Genomic DNA, 17422 nt, shown 5'->3' with positions numbered 1-17422 from the left:
CACCAAAAACACAGTCTATAATAATCTCATAAAATCCCACTTGTTATTCCAGTATTTTAAAAAGAATTGTAAGAGATGTTGTTGTTAAAATCATTAAATATATTATAGTTATTATTTCTAAGTCCTTAGTGCGTTTGGTGGTTCAGTGAGGTAATTTTCTCTTTGGAATTATTGGATGAGATTCAAATTTTCAAAAATGAGAAGCATCTATCCAACTCAGAAAAATCAGTTACCTAAGTAAGAGTAAGAGCCAAAGGTGCCAAGCCTTTTTTTTAATGATGTACTTTACATGTTATGTTACGTTTAAATGTTAATGCGTTTTAATAGCTTTTATCTACTCACAAAGAAATATAAGATTCGTGTATTGTTTTGCTGCATTAAGTTTTTTTTGTTAGCTGCTTTACAAGAAAAAAGGTATCTTAATTTAACTTTAACAGTGGATTTTTTCTGTGAAGGTGAATATCTATTCAAGCTGAAAATTTACTGTTTCTTTATGAATTTTTAATTTGGTGTGTAGAAAATAACTGCCATGGTTAATGATTAATGAGCAAATTCACTAGGCTCCTAGTTTGAAATCAAATTAATTTACTATTTTCTTCAATATTTGGTATCTTCCTTCTCTAGTTGATATACTGAACTTGACTCAATATCTTGGATGACAGTTTGCTGAAAATGCCCTTTTCTCCAATTTTCTTCCTGTATTCTAATGGATTTCATACTTCTGTCTTCAAATTTTCAAGGAATGAAGGAGAGGGCACAAAATATCTTTTTTCGGTTTTCTTTTTCTTTTTTTAAATAAGAAGAAGAAAAAACTAGAAGTTGGAGTTGAAAAAAGACTGCTCCTTTTGAAATATGTGCTCATTAATTTGATAAGGTACAACAGATTGTAGGGACAGATCAAATCCGTCCTCTATCTTAAAAACAACTCTTGTAATTGACAGAGAACTTGATCTTCTATATCAATAATGAGAATACAAAATCCCATATTGATGGCTACAGTTGAAAAATGTGTATCTCCGATTGTGACCTTGCAAATTGCCCTTATCCTTTAATTTTTTTTAAACAAAACTAACCAACCTTTTTTCTTGAATGAGATATTTTGGTCAGTTTTGTAATAAAAAAAAAAATGAATAGATGCCGAACAAACCTAAAAAAAAAGGAAGAAAGAAAACTCAAGCCAACAATATATTGGTTGTACCATATTAAAATCTGTCCTGCTTTATTTTTTTACTTACAGAAGAGCAACATTTCCTCCAAAAAATCTCAACAGATTATTTTAATAGAGTGGGGAGTAATTTGCCAAAAATTCAGTCTTACTGTCCTTAGCATTGCACTAAAAACAAAATATCAAGGGACCAGCAGTTTTTTTACAATCACTTAATTTCCATTATACCAAGCGATGTTTGGAGGAAGACAGAGATGCGTGAAAAAAGAGAACAAAGGTAGAAGGATAAATTCAAAATTGAATATCTCCTAACTCATTTTAAGGGGCGTAGCAAGCTCTCAAATGTATGGTTATTTTTTTTGTGGTGTTGAAAAAAGAAAAAGTTGCACATTTGTGAGATGGAATTGATTCCTTCCTGTTAAACACTGTCTATTCAGTAAAATGGTCAAAAGACATTTTCCTAATAAGTGAGAGAAACTTAGAGGAAAATGAACATTTTAATCTTGAGGCTACATTACTAGTGAATGATCTTGAAGCAATCCTCCCAAATGCTACACTGCTGAATGAAGAAAGTGAGCAGTATGTGCAGGAAACTAATCCGCCTCTACAGGGAAAAGCCGATGATAATTTCAACCATATTCCTGACTGATTTTGGCGCTAGCCAGGAGGGTCATTACACCAACCAGAAATGTGGTTGAATGGACCCCATCTCTTGCTGGCACCAAAATCAGCCAAGAATGTAGATGAATTTTTTTTTTTTTTTCATGGCATCTTTTTTCTAGTGTACAAAATCTTAAAATACTTCACAATAAGAAAAGACATTCTTCCGATGAGAGAAGTAAGAAGTTGAGAAGAATTCAATCTTTGTGCAAAATTAGAATTCATCAATTTTTTAAGTTCCGCAGCTCGTAATTTGTAATGTTCAACATAATCAAACCAAGCTTGCTTCTCATTCATTTGAGTCATGAAATTTTAAATTCTAAACAACCAATCAAATCCTTTCATATTCTTTCGGTAGAGATTATTTTTGTGAATGTTGTTGAATTTATCAAAATTGTTTTTCTTGTACTATTTTACCATTTATGTTCCAATGAAAATAAAAACTTTTATTTTTAAGAACCCTCCTCCTATTTCTTTGACTTAAACTTCCTCAGCTGCCTCAGAAGGAGAAGTGAAGCGAAGAGAAGTCATCATTTCATCACATAACCAGTCAACTTTCAAAAATTCCATATTTTTGGGGGAGGGGGGGAATAAAGAGTTTGGAGTTACATTATTAATGTTAGAAGTACCTATTTTAGAATTGCTCCTGGTCAATAATTATATAGCTTAACAAATTTGGTATCATTATTAATAAAAATTTGTGCTGTTTTTCGTTCACTATCTTCATATAGGTGTTCATTTTGTTGATAGCAAAATGTGCTTAGGGTGCCGCTCTCAACGATCACAATGGTTTTTGTGGTCGGTGAAAAGGTTAACCAGGTAAATAAAGCCGCAATTTTTTCTTAGGAGCTTATCGCACCCTCCGTAGGGTTTCTTGGGCCTTAGTTTTTCAGAAATAAGCTACCACACACAATGATAGCAATTTTAAATACTTAAGAACTTTACAACTCTGGCGAAGACCTGAAGTCCGTCAATTTAAAATTCGCGCCGTTGGAATCGCTCAGGCGATTTGCGCATGCGTGAGGCATGCTGCACTCTGTTGTTCTTCTGCTGAAACACGAAAAGCAGTGAAAAGCACTTCACTGAAAGCATTGTTTATCATCTACCAGTTCGTGATTGAAACCTATTTATTTGTCTCAATAATATCCTTCAATTCGTAATAATGGCAGCGATTAGTTTATTGAATCCAAAAGCTGAATTTGCCCGGGCTGCGCAAGCCTTAGCGGTGAATATTTCCGCTGCCAAAGGTATTCAAGATGTGATGAAAACCAACCTGGGTCCCAAGGGAACCATGAAGATGTAAGTACCGGACCATGTGCTCGTTTCTTCCGTTCATACTGTTTTTTCACATGTTCCTGTGTATTTACGCGCACAGTAGTCCCTCAAATTTCGTATAAATATTCATAGTTGATTCATATCTGACCCCTAAGTGCAACATCAGATTTGGTGACCCACCTATCTTTTCCCTCATTGCGCCCCTAACCTAAGCAAACCACCCAGCGGGGCGATTATTGAAATGATATCGACTGTATGTCAGCGCTTTGTCGTGTCGCGCCATCGACTAAGCAATGGCTTAGTCGATGGCGCGACTCGACAAAGCGCTGACATACAGTCGATATCATTTCAATAATCGCCCCGCTGATTAGAATAGCATGCAATATCGCACTAAGTCTACTAAGCTACAGCAGGCTGATTATTATAAATAATAATTGTATGTTTGTCTGGTGGACTTAGATGATGTATGTTAAATGGCGCAATGGGATCGGTCGGCTACGTCTTATCGCTGCTTTGTCGTGCCTATGTTGGGTAGAATTGTCAAGAAGCTAAAAGCACCTTTCAAGTTCCTGCTAGCATGCTGTCAATTCTGTGTACAACAGAGTAGAGATAAGACATAGCAGACCAATCACATTAGGACGTTTAACCTATGTCATCTGTGTCTGCCGGACAAATAAAAAATTTCAATAATCGGCCTGCTGGTTAAGCGTTCCAGCAGCCCAATAATTGAATATATGTCAGCACGACTATGTAGTAGTGCTCCCGGGTGCTCTGTGTGTGAGATCCGTGCTGCTATTGGCTGCTTCGCCATTTTATGATGTCGCGTATATGGACAAGTTAAGGTAGTGGGGAAGCGTTTCCCTCTAAGCTTTTGGTTCGTACGCTGTACAGATACATCGGTATGCTTGGGATCACTGACAACCGGGCAAGAGACAGCCCTATCCTAACTATGCCATGTATCCCATTTTGAAGTCTCATCCTGCTTATTTAAACTTTCACTGATTAGCTTGGTGGATAGAAAATGAGACTGCCAAGTCAGTGCTCATGCTATATTACTCTTAAGTAAATTACCTATCTGTAAGGTTAAAAACCGAAAATTGGAAAGAAAAAAAAATCTGGAAGGGAAAAATCAGGATGTTGAAGTTTCCAGTCCAAAATCTTGAATTGATATTCAGTTGTAGGAATTTCTTGGTCCAGGTATTTTTTTAACTAAATTGTAGCGTAGGCAAGTTTTGCTATCTAATGATGTTATGTGGATGATCTTAAATTTTGTTGTTGTTTTCTGTTGCAGGCTAGTATCTGGTGCTGGTGATATCAAAATAACCAAGGATGGGAATGTTTTATTACACGAAATGGTAAATTTTTTATTGTTTTTCTCTTTTTATGTATGAAAGTGAGAGCGCTCAGAGGCTCCAAGACAAAGTTTCTCCATCCACTCTTCACTCATACCTAAGCGGATTTTTGGGATATATTCTCCTCACACTTTTGCGTGAACTGTGAAGAACTGCAGCCAGTTCTTAAATAGTTTTCACTGATTTTATTTGTCGTTATCTTTGTGATTTTCCAGTGTTTATTGTATTTTTTTACTTTTCTTTACCTGCAAGACAAGGGAAGCATTGTTTCTGTTGCCTCCCCGTGGCAAGCAGCCCCTGGTTCTAATAAAGATATGAAAGGATTTTTGATACTATAATACCACTATTTTCCATAAATTGCTTGTTCTCGGAGCGGTCTATTCAATGCTTTTTTTTTTGCAGCAAATTCAACACCCAACTGCATCGTTGATAGCTCGTGCCTCTACAGCAATGGACGATATGACCGGAGATGGAACAACATCTACAGTTCTTGTCATTGGTGAATTACTGAAACAAGCAGATCTCTTGATATCAGAGGTAAGTCCATTGGCGACAGTACTTTAAAAGTGTTATTTTCTCCCACAGCTATGAAGTACTCTGCTTTTTTTTCATCTCATCAAAGGAGCGTTCAAGATAGAAGTTTATCTGTATTGAGTTTCAGCTAGGTATACTGTTTTTTTAAAATATATTTTTAGATCTGAAAATCTAAAAAAATTTTCAAGTTTCACTCAGAAATCAGTCCTATTACAGAAGCCTCAGTTTTGCTTTTAGCTCCTGTTTTTTCTAAAAAAATTCTTACTTTTCCTAGTAAGTAAGTCTGTACTATAATTGTTCCTTTTTAGGCTTCCTTTTTACTTATTGAAAGTATAACAATTTTGGAGCTAAACTTGAAAGAGCAATTGAAAGAAGGAAATTAATTTTTTAATCATAATTTCCTTTAGGACCTCTGTATGTTCTTGATAGGTGAACATGATTTTGAAATGATTGATGGTTTTTATCTTCATGTAATTCACCACTCTGTTCCATGTCTTAGGGCTTGCATCCACGAATCATTGCTGAAGGTTTCAACCAAGCTCGCACTAAAGCTCTTGAAGTACTAGAGAAACTTAAAATAGAGTGTAAAGGGAACAGGGAAATCCTCGTCGATGTGGCCAGAACATCGCTCCGTACCAAAGTGCATCACTCCCTGGCTGATCTGCTCACAGAGGTAAGTGTCCAATGCGACAATTTTTCTCTGTTTCGAGCTTTGTCCTTTGTTCATTCAGTGAAAACCGCATGTAATGACACATGATAATCCAGCATGACAACTACATAACTCCAACAGAACTGTTTTTCTAAGTCTTTCAAAAATTGCATTTATTACATACTCTTTTTAGGTCCTATTAACCTATGGGAGATCAAATTTTTCAGCAAAATTCAACATGAACAATTCAATTCATATTCAGAAAGAGCATCGGTTGTCGTGAGATCGGACGATATTTCCCGAAAACTCTCTACTCCAGCAGGCTGTGCGGTTGCCGTTCGGAACTCAATATTTATGCAAAAACTGCTCGTACCAGAATCCCGCCCAAAATGTAACATTTGGCTGATCCCAATGCGTACCATTATATGCGGTTTCTACTGTAATTAGATTTTTCCATGCCCATCACTTTAAACCTTAAACGATAGAAAGCAAAGAGATATTACATTGCATTTGACCGGATAATCCATGATTCTGATGAATTGGAATATGCTTGTGTTTTTAAAAGAGATTTTGTATTTGTTATTTAATTATTTTTGTTACTTGGTTGTATGTTGTCTGCTATTTGCCTCATATGTGGTGGAAATATAAGTTGCAACATGGGATTCATGACCATCCCTATATCAATGATCTGATTGATGAACTACTAATTACTATTGAAGGGTCGGTGTCAAAGTTTCTAATAAAATTGCATACTTTCATTAAAATAAAGTAGGTGTTGGAAAGAAAATATTCATCGTATCCTTCTAAAATCGAAAGGGACTAACAAGAATTGTTTGGAATTGATGTTGGTTCATTCTTGTTACAAAGTGTAAAATTGGTATTTTCAAGAATCATCTCTTCTTTTTATCCTATAATCAACTCAGTCTTATCTCCCAGTGTGTTAGCTTGTTATGCTCAACAATCGAAAATTATCTCAATTTTAATTATTTTAGCATTGTGTTGATGCTGTTTTGGCGATCCAAAACCCGGGCAAAGATCTAGATTTAAACATGGTTGAAATTATGGAAATGCAGCATAAGACAGCCACGGACACAGCTTTAATAAATGGTGAGATCTTTTCATTATTATTATCACCATCGTAAACTCAAGTTTCTAAGATTATTGTACTTAGGTGAAGAGGAAAATTTAGAGGAAGGCAGCGATAATCTGTTTGACGAGAAGCTCTGACAGAAACTTATTTTGGAGTAGGTGAGATTTTTTCTTAATGGAAGCTGCTTTTACCTTGTAGCAATTTGACGTCAATGAAATCTTTTCATTTTCTTTATCTTGCAGAGCCTACTGAGCACGATAAGTATTTGAATGAAATTAAAATTGAAGTGAATTTTTAAACACTTGATAAGATTTCATGGATTTGAATGTGACCTTGGCGCTGTGAGAAGCTTCAACTTGCAAACACAATCTATTTCTGCAGGACCTCTGAGTAGTTAAATTGCCTATCCATATGTTTATTTACTTATACAAATCATATCAAGCCAAGCAAAAGAAGATAAATTATGTCCTGATGATCCCAAAACTAATTTTTCTAATGGAGGAAAAAAACCCCTGAATTGTTAGTATTTTATTCTTATAGGTTTTCATTTCATCATCTTGTGCACCGGAAGATACGAGAAAGACTTTTTTCATTCCAGATCTAGTGATAGTGCTATCATTTTTTGTCATCCTATAAAACATTTGCAAAACTATGTTTCCTTAGGTCTGGTTCCCCCTGAACTCACTTGTGGAAAGTACCGTTTTTGTAGTTTATCCCTCCTAAATATCTGAAGGAACGATATATATTTAACCAACTCAGTTTAACCGGTGTTAAGTGGCTTCAAAATAAGTGCAGTTCTCCTCACAAAGTTTTGTAAGCATTGTTATTCAACTAAGCTTGTTTTGTAGAAGGGAAATCACAACAAAATTGAAATTTTGTCATCTTGACTTCATTAAATGTCTCCTTTCGTATTAATGATTGAAGTTATTGTTTAGGTCTTGTCCTCGATCATGGAGCACGGCACCCTGATATGCCAAAGAGAGTGACTAACGCCTACATTCTAACCTGCAATGTCAGTCTGGAGTACGAGAAGAGGTAAGTATCATTCAAAATCTGCTTAGATTGCTATGTCTCCAAGGAAGTGGACAGGGCTATAGTACGGGAACAGTCATGGAGGATTGTCACATCCAGTTTGATGTGCCTGGCCTTTAATGTTGGTCTATAAGTTTATAAATCACTACTAGTCCAGCTGGATCAACAGATTTTTGGTCAATCCTCCCTCAACAAATTTTCAATACAAGATGCAAAAATTTGATAAAGTTCTGAACTATGTGCTCAGAATTCACATTTTTCTAGAGACGTAAAAATGCGTATCTTATCTGTAAGACTCAAAGTCTGTGGTCAGCGCCCACATTACCATTTTTAAATCCGCTAAAGCAACTGCAATCAGACAAATATATTTTTAGTGCACAACAACTCGTCTAACTCTTTCACAAGTTTCAAATTGTGGAGAGACTTAAAGAAAAATTAACCATCTGATGTCATCCAAGGAAACCCAATCCATTTTTCAGGTATTATGACCGTCTTGAATCATCAAACGAACTATAAGTGGCAAATTGTTGTACTTAATGTTTTAATTTCACGATCAAAAATGCTGTATGGATTTACAAATAAATTTCTATATCATATATTTGCTAGGTGTATCTATTCTATTCCTTATTCTACATTTTTCATTTTTTCTCTCTCTTTCTCAAGATGATTTAATCAATGAATGATGAAATGTTGAATAGAATAATTGATTTTCTTTCCCCCACTTTTATTAATGCTATTTTCTTTCTTTTCTTTCTTTTGTACCAGTGAAGTGAACTCTGGTTTCTTCTACAAAACAGCAGAGGAGCGTGAAAAGTTAGTTCTTGCAGAACGGCAGTTCATTGAAGATAGAGTAAAGAAAATCATCGCCCTGAAAAAGAAGTTGTGTGATAAAACCGATAAAAACTTTGTTGTCATCAATCAAAAGGTATCATATCCCTAACTGTTGCTTTTAGTTTTGTGTGATTTTGTTCTGAAACTCAACCAAAGACCTAATATTTACTGAGTTTTGATGATTGTTGATGATAATAAGATAGAGAAGAGACTTACATCAGGTAAAAACCTTTCTGTTTATACAATGTCATCTATCATTTTAAAAGAAGTGTTAGTTCTGCAAAGATTTTTAGCTCCTCCAACAGAATATTTTCCAGTGAATACTGCAAGATGTTATGTAGAGATTACTTTATATAGGATTGTCATTAAATTTCAGCATCAGCAAGTTGCGGAAATGCTAATGCCAAAATCATCATTGCATCATTTAAGAAATAAAAATATTTTTGGTACTGAGTAAATTTTTCTTTTTTTGCTTTATTTAATAAACGCTCTTAGTCTACTAGCTGCTTATCAGAAGATAGTCGCAGAAAAATCAAAGAATTTTCCTTAAATTGGCCAAAAAATCAAAGAGCTTCATCTCTGATTTCTTCTGCTAGGGGTTGTTTTAAGTAAGGCCTAATCTATTTGCATTTTTTTGTAGGGAATCGACCCGCTTTCATTGGACTTGCTAGCCAAGGAAGGTATTTTGGCTTTGAGACGTGCAAAGCGGCGTAATATGGAACGCTTAACCTTAGCTTGTGGTGGTACTGCCATGAACTGTCTAGATGACCTTTCTGAAGAACAACTAGGCTTCTCAAATCTGGTCTATGAACATGTTTTGGTAATATTATTCGTAATTTGCTAATTTGTTTTTTACTTTCCATTTCTGTCTAGCTATGAGACGAATAGCTAAAAGCAAGTGCAGACCTCTTGGCAACTAGGGAAAAATTTGGAATTTATATATCATTTAATCCAGGTGGAGGAGCATTTATAATACAGAGAAATTGAGGAAAATTCACAAAGCATAGGGAATGTAATGCTAACAAGTTATGTTTTGAGTTGACTGAGAGGTTATAAAGTCAGAATCTATTTTAATTACTAATGCCTCAAATGAAAGTAAACTATTATGCAGTTTTGTCATGCCCACTGTGAAGATCAAGTCTATTGTTTCCCAGTAGTTTAGTTTCAGATCTATCTGTGTCTAATTGCTAAGTTTGTAAGAGGTATCGGAGATCCTAGAAATGTATGGTAATAGTATATAAGGATCAGTGATGCCAGGCGTACGGATTTATCCGTGCGGCGCGGACATTCCCTATACCGACACGGACCGCGTACGGACAAAAACCTTATGGGAAAAACGCTTCCCTATCTTAAAATATCCGTACACGTGACGTCACAGAATGACGCTCAGCCAATAGTAGCACGGAGAGCGGTAGAGCGTACGGATCTCGTACACGGAGCACCCGGGAACACTGATAAGGATCCTCCCCGTTCCCCCAAACTTAATGAATATTTTAACCAACTCTAAGCCATCCTGACCAAATAAGAAAGATAGCCATAAAATGTTTTTCAATAAATGTTTAATCGTTGGTTTTTTTTTTTTTGGCTTTCAAGGGAGAAAACAAATTCACATTTGTGGAAGAATGCAAACATAAACACAGTGTCACAATTTTGCTGAAAGGGCCCAACAAACACACATTAACACAACTCAAGGATGCTGTGCGAGATGGACTCCGTGCCGTCAAAAATGCTCTTGATGATGGTGAGATGTCCAATAAATTTTTTCAAAATTAACTTTTGAACTTACTTTGTCGCATCGGGTAGATACTGTGCAAGAGGGTCACTCAAAAAAAGTCTCTCTAATGTTTTTTGAAAACCTATGAAGTTCAATGAACTATGAACATACTCTGAAGAAGGCACTACAACTGAAACGTTACGGTCGGTTTTGCACAAGAACTTTAAAAGGCATTGTAACTACTTCCAGCTGCTGTCTTCTGTTCTGTTCAATTTTAGTATCTACAGTCTATTTCACCCAACCTGAGCCAGTAAAATCGGGATTATAAAAATTCGTAAATGACAACACATCAGTCTTACCCGTGATGACCTGGCCTTTTACTTGATACTCTATCATGCAGCAGAGAGAGGCTCGGAACCTGTGTATTGTGAATAGAAGAACAATAGTTACCTTTCATCCCACCTTGGAAACCCCAGGTACCCCCTTGGTACCCTTGCTGAATTTTTTAGCGGTTGAAAATTTTTTACTCTGGTGTGAAAATTTAGTTTCAGGTCTTTTTCATGATAATGTACCTAAATTTCATCTTATTAGTATGATTTTAAGCTGATCAATGGAATATTGTGCTCCTATGCAAATATAGATCAGCTCCAAGTCATGATAATAGGATAAACTGTTGATCCTGTTTATACTTAATCTAATCTTATCTTTGAAAAGTCTTCTTTTTAGCGTTTTAAAGTTGGAGCAAATATGTCAGTGATGTTTTTAGTGGCTTAGATTTTCCATTTGTACTTCCGAGCTTATTAATTCTTTTGAACATGTTTGAATTGTTTCTCATTTCAGGAGCTGTTGTGCCTGGTGCTGGAGCTTTTGAAGTTGCTGTGTCCAAAGAGCTACATAAATTCAAAGAAACGGTGAAAGGAAAAACAAGGTTAGGTGTTCAAGCATTCGCAGAGGCCATGCTTGTCATCCCAAAAACACTTTGTAAGTAATCAAATCTGCTTCCCTTGTTCTTTAATCCTTATAAATGAGGCTGTCCCAAACTATTTTTCAATTTATTTTTGGAAAGAATGTAAAAAATTGAGTTACCCTCATTTCTCCAATCGTCCTTTAATCAAATTCTGGGTGAAATAAGTACTTTCAAAGTTGCCAAAAATCCAATCCTGTTATAAATGGGAACATTTTGTGGTGTCACAGGAAAATTTTGCTGCAGTGTATCCTTTTACGCAACAGTGTTCATTAATTACTTTCACTTGAAGTACCAGACTAAGTACTGTGGGATTTCTACAGGTCTTACAACGTTCTTCAAATAAATAATGTAGGTTTCATTCATATTTTTTTTTTTTTTTTTTTTTATCTCAATTTTTTTCTCTCAAATTTATATAGAGTATCTGAATTCCCAAAATCATCTCCTTATTTTCATATTTATTTCAGCTGTGAACTCCGGCTTTGACTCGCAAGATACAATTGTCAAATTATTAGAAGAATATACCTCTCTGGATGTCCCTGTTGGTCTTGATCTTAGCTCGGGTGAAATCTTGAAGCCTGCCGATCAGGGTATTTATGATAACTACTCAGTGAAGAAACAGATTTTAGGATCATGGTATGTATGAATATTTTATGGTCATAGTGCAAAAATCCGTCATTATGGCCTTGTCTCCACTGGACGTTTTCATGAGATTTGTCCCAAGTTCGAATCACAGGAATGAAACTTCTGGGATTTTTCCCAGTTACGGTCTCCACAGGACGGAGCTCATACAGTCCCGCGACTAGTTTGCGCAGGAAGATAAATTACTTAAAGTCGAGTATTTAACCAGGATTAAAATAATAATCGCACTCAATTAACAATTAGACACATTATTTTAACGAAACAAACATTAACAATGGAGTAATGAATAAAATATCGCATAATTTGTTTTCACTTCTTCTACCTCTCTAAGTGGGCCCTGGGGCATGGACCAAGAGAATAAATAAGGACTCCCAACTCCCTATTGAAACCTGTGTTCAAAACCGTTACCGCGCGCTTGCAGCGAACCTGGCAGAGGGTGTGGTGAACTAACGCCACAATGGTCCACGATCGTACCTCTAGAGTATGTTATTCCATGCAATGTTCTTTGTTTATCTATGATTTATTTATTTGTTTAGATACTTTAATACACTTTACTTTCGCAAACTAATGAAATAGTATAGGTACATACCTTCTGCAGAGGTCAATGCGAAAGACTTTAATTTGAAGTATCTTATCAAAACACGAGCAAAGATGATTCAGTCAACTTCTGACGCAGAATCAAAGAGACTTGCTAATAATCAAATTAAAGGTAATGCTTGAAGTCAAGTATCTTTGATTTTGTGACACTCAGTTGATTTTTATCAGTACAACACTGTTTCTCACTAAAAAGATTTCACTTAACAGAGAAGCGCCTTCGGCTAAAAGTACAATCCTGATTCCTGCTGCACACTACATACACACTTCCTTTGGCTTTCTCAACAGCAGTTGCTGCTGAGTAAAACGGTTAGAAAAAACACTTCACATTATTACCAGTTTATGTACCCGAAGACTGACGAAGATTGAAATGAAAATGGGAAACTTTTCACACTAAACTCTTCAAAACTGCAGGGCGACCACGAGGATACGAGGATCTAGAAACTTCTATGAGCACTACTGAGTGATAAGCCTAAATAGGTGGTGCATGGAAATATAAACAGGAGGACCCAATCGTCGGTTTAGTTCACTACACCCTCTGCCAGGGAGCGCTGATGGCGCTAACCGGAGTCGGGGGTCCATATTTATTCTCTTGGTCCATGCCTTGGGTACAAGGACCATACGTTTGGTACTGGGAAAAATATTGATTAACTCAATATTTCTCCCAACTTCGTAAGTGGGATTTTTCCCAGGGACAAATCCCATGAAACATCCTGTAGAGACAAGGCCTATGAGAGCCCAAAACTCTAATCTCTACAATCTCCAAAATCTCATAAATTTTTCTGATATACGTTGAGACCATTCAGAAAAGAAATTTTTTTAGTTTTTACTAGAGTCCCTTTATACTGAGAGTCAAGACAATTTGAATCCATTTCTGATTGGTTCCCGTATTTTAGGCCTCCACAATGTCACAAACGGGAATAAAGATTACATTTTCACCAATTGCAAAGATTATAATCTGGAATGGACCAGGGAATTACGGGTTCGGCAAGGAACAAACGGAATGAGAGGAGGAACGGAGAAAGGCATTTGAGAATGGGCCGATCAAAGATTACGAAAAACGTTCAATTTCTGTAATCTTTATTCCCGTTTGTGACATCCATGAGCCGAATTGTCTTGACTCTCAGTATAAAGGGACTCTAGTTTTTACTTGATAACTAGCAGATTACCAGTGTCAAGTATGGCAAAACTCCTATGAATGAAGTTTCAGCCCCTTACGCCACCCTTAATGCAAAGTCCCAGCTCTTTAAGAGATGATAATCGAAATATGCATTTCTTAAAAACTTTGAACATCAATCAGCAAGGTAATTAACGAATTACGGCCCTTCAAGCGAAAATTTGAACTGTTCTAATCCGTGAAAAAAGAATTAAGTTTAAAACGTTGATTATGGGTGCTCAAAACAGCCCTTCCTTGCCACCTTGTGGAAGGAATTTTGAGTAAGTACGGATTAAACAAATTTGACACTCGATCTCTCAAGGCATGATATATTTTAACCCAAAGAAAGAACGTTTCACCAGTTTTTTTCGTATCTTGAAGTGTTTGTAAAAGTACAGTGATGTTGCTGTTGCAGGGCCAAACATCTTTGTTGCAAACTTACTACTTTCTTTACTTGTCAAAACAATTTAAGCTTTTGCCCTAAGGGCATGGCATCTAAAACAAGGTGTTTTCTCTTTCTACCGTCATTTTTTAAATTGATACCAAAGTTTTGACTTCCTTAACAGAATGAGAAAAATTATAGTAAAACACAATTTTCTGAAATTTGTATATCATCAGTTTTGAAAACTTGAAACATAGAAGGAAAAATCCGATCTGTCTCTTAGCATTCCGTAACTTTTCTAATTTTCCAACTAAACCTAACCAATAGAACCTTTCCTATAGTGCCCTTTGCCTTCTGTCTCTAGCTAAAGCCTAAAGTGATCTTTTCTTTTCTTTTTCAGCACCGTAATTGCTAGCAATTTACTTCTCGTCGATGAAATCATGCGAGCAGGAATGTCATCATTGAAAGGATAAACTAATGTAACTGTGTGAAAACTAAAATCTGTGTTAATATTTTTATATTTTTCTGTATTCCTGCTTTGAATCACAACCTAACTCTCACCAATTGATTATAACATCATTTTTGTCTCTGCCCATCCGTGCTAAGTATTCAGTTTTCACCCTTGATTTTTTCCTCTGCGTGAAAACGAAAAAGCTTTGTTAATACATATTTATATCTTTTTAAATAAAGTTTTTTAATTTAAGAAACGTTCATGTTTTTTATTTTTTTCAATTTTCTTTTTTTTTCTTGACAGTGAGCAAGGATTTTAAACAGTCTTGTGGTCTTGTCCTAATTCAAGTACATAATTTCATCTAAAGGTCTAATCGAAAATTAATATGAATAATCAAAGATTAGTGATTCAGTGTTTTTAAATAAAAACTTCATGTGAGTTTGAAATTGAAGACTCAAGTTAAATGCATAAAATAAAATATTTACTGATCAAAAATTGAATATTTTGAATCTAGAATACCTAATCAAGAGTAAAAGGACCTAAAAATTTGGAGAAATTTTTAGAAAGGGCAGAGGGACCTCATGAAGCGTTCGCAACTTTTATAAAAAAGAGCAAGTTAGTCCGAAACATTGCTGAATTTGTTACATAATTCTTGAGCTGACTTCCAAAGTGTTTCTATAAAAATGACTATCCAATAGGCCAGTTGCGCTGGTCACAGAATCGTGTTTTGATGCTTGATTCTAGTAGCTTAGCTAGAAAAATAAGATCTGTCCAAATAGCAACTTTCTAAGTTCAATATGAACAGAGATCTCGCAATTAAAAAAATTCGGTTTATGACGTCATCCACCATGGTACTCACACCCTTGCGCCTTGGTTTCTTTCATCAATCAGGGAGGCACACATTTCCTTTAATTACTCAACATGGAACTTGGATGAAAGCAAGGTGGGAGAAACCAAGGATGTCACTGCTGCAGTGGATGACGTCACGAAACGAATTTTTCAAAGCACAATTCTTAGGTAATTTGAGTTTAGAGAGATGCTGTTTGGACAAATCTTGTTATTTTTAGCTGATCTACAAGAATCTAGCATCAAAACACGATTCTGTGACCAGCGCAACTAACCCACTGAGTGCCAGGAGTTTTGATTGAAGTTATTGAATTTTATTTACTTAAATTATGTATTAAGTTTGAAAATCAAGGAATTTAAAAATAAAGTTAAATGAGTAAAAGAGCTAGTTCAAGTAAAGAAGGACTTTGCATGGCACACTGATAATTTGCTGGTTGAATAAATTTCTCGCTGAGAGGTATGACCTCTTGGGTCCTAAAAAAAATGATATCATCCAGTATCTACGTAGAGAGAGAGATCGTTCCAAAATGAAAACTTAAATTGATTTTAAACCGTGAGCGAAAACTCCAATCTAGTTGTAAAAAATTGACATTTACTCAGGTAACCTTGAAAAACAAATAATTAATTGCATATGTTCAAGGATTAATCAGCAATCAAAAAAATGAGAAAAATCATGAATGGAATTCCTTTCTTTAATGAATGGCACAGCTCTCTATTTAATCAACTATTAGCCTTACTCTTGATCCGTTGTGATTGCATCATCTCAGAATTTTATTTATTGATAATATTTGATGATGCTGCACTGACTTGCAATCAAAACTAGTTACGTTTTATTTCTAAGTAAGTCAGCACAAATAAGTTATCGAGTCAAAAAAGTGAAGAAATTCAAAGAACTCAGTATGTCTCTTAGGTACTACCTGATGGCACTTCAAAATCAATTGTTACTGGGTTACACTGACTAATAAAAAATTGAATGACTGTTGCACAGGAAAGGGTAGCATAGCTCACATGATTTGCTATCAGATGCATCAAGTGATTAAAAACATTGTAAGTCTATCCTTTTCCCAGTCTTAGCAGCAGTCATACAGTTCTGTATTTATTTTAATGTCATTTATTCACTATCAGAAAACAAATTACCTATGAGTAAAAATAATTTTATGTTGAAGGGCGAATTTTTTCTTTGATAGTCTTAAAAAGTTCGCTTTATTGAGAGATTGGTTAAACTGAAGGCATCATATTTCATTTCTTCAAACTTTCCAAAAAGTAAGTGTCTCTCTTCATTATAAACTCCATGCAACTAAATTTGAAATCGTCAGCTTTTGTGAAAACGTTTAATTTTTAACTACAAGTGTTCCCTCTCCTTACATAAAGGATAATCAAGTTGGGTGTCTTGATCTTTCAAAGATATCATGAAAGCTTGTAGAGATTGACTGAAAAATTATTTTGAAAAAAACTGAAGACAAATATTTTGTTAAAAAGTTGCAACAATTTAACGATATTTTTGCAACAAGTTGCGACGACTGTTTCAGTTAAAGCAAAACTAGATTTTTTAAATATGGTTGAAGAGCAGTAACTGACTGACGTCACCAGGAAAGAATTACTCGCTCTTGCTAACGGTCAACTATAATTTTGAATAATTTTTCGAAAATTTCGAATGCAATATACTTTATACTTTACACAGATCGTGCTCTTTATATAAAAAAAAAAAAAAAAAAAAAAAAAAAAAAAAAAAAAAAAAATATTGACATATTTGATTTTTTTACCAACAGGTGACTAAGCAAGAGGACAAAGAGCTGGGCTCAAAAATTTAGGATGAAATGTATTCTCATGATTATATTCATATGTTTGGGGACATTCTTCACAATGACAACTTTTAAGACAAGTATACAATTTTCAATGGCAAACCTGCACAGTATATCACAATTTTTAACTGGAGGACCGCGGAGCATAAAATGTGTTTACTGTTCCGGAACTGTTGAATATTGTGAACAGCAAATCCAAGCCGGAACAGTGAGGACTGAGATATGCTTAGAGGGCGAGGTTTGCATTTCAGCATGTTTTGAACAACACGGAAACTACTCTGAG

At 35.3% G+C, this 17422-nt stretch overlaps 1 protein-coding gene across 1 annotated transcript; it reads left to right on the top strand.

The window, feature by feature from the left end:
- Positions 1-2889: 2889 nt before the first annotated feature.
- Positions 2890-14747, top strand: CCT6 (chaperonin containing TCP1 subunit 6). Its single transcript, XM_019059873.2, has 12 exons — positions 2890-3124; positions 4392-4455; positions 4855-4989; positions 5486-5659; positions 6628-6742; positions 7661-7760; positions 8523-8682; positions 9229-9408; positions 10182-10329; positions 11143-11283; positions 11734-11902; positions 14441-14747. Exons 1-12 carry the CDS (start codon positions 2988-2990, stop codon positions 14511-14513), a joined length of 1596 nt encoding a protein of 531 aa, XP_018915418.1. The 5' UTR covers positions 2890-2987; the 3' UTR covers positions 14514-14747.
- The last annotated feature ends 2675 nt before the right edge of the window (positions 14748-17422 follow it).

Source organism: Bemisia tabaci, chromosome 6 (assembly GCF_918797505.1).
Source record: "Bemisia tabaci chromosome 6, PGI_BMITA_v3".
Lineage (NCBI taxonomy): Eukaryota > Metazoa > Arthropoda > Insecta > Hemiptera > Aleyrodidae > Bemisia > Bemisia tabaci.
The sequence above is the reverse complement of the archived record's forward strand: the minus strand, read 5'-3'. Positions and strand labels throughout refer to the sequence as shown.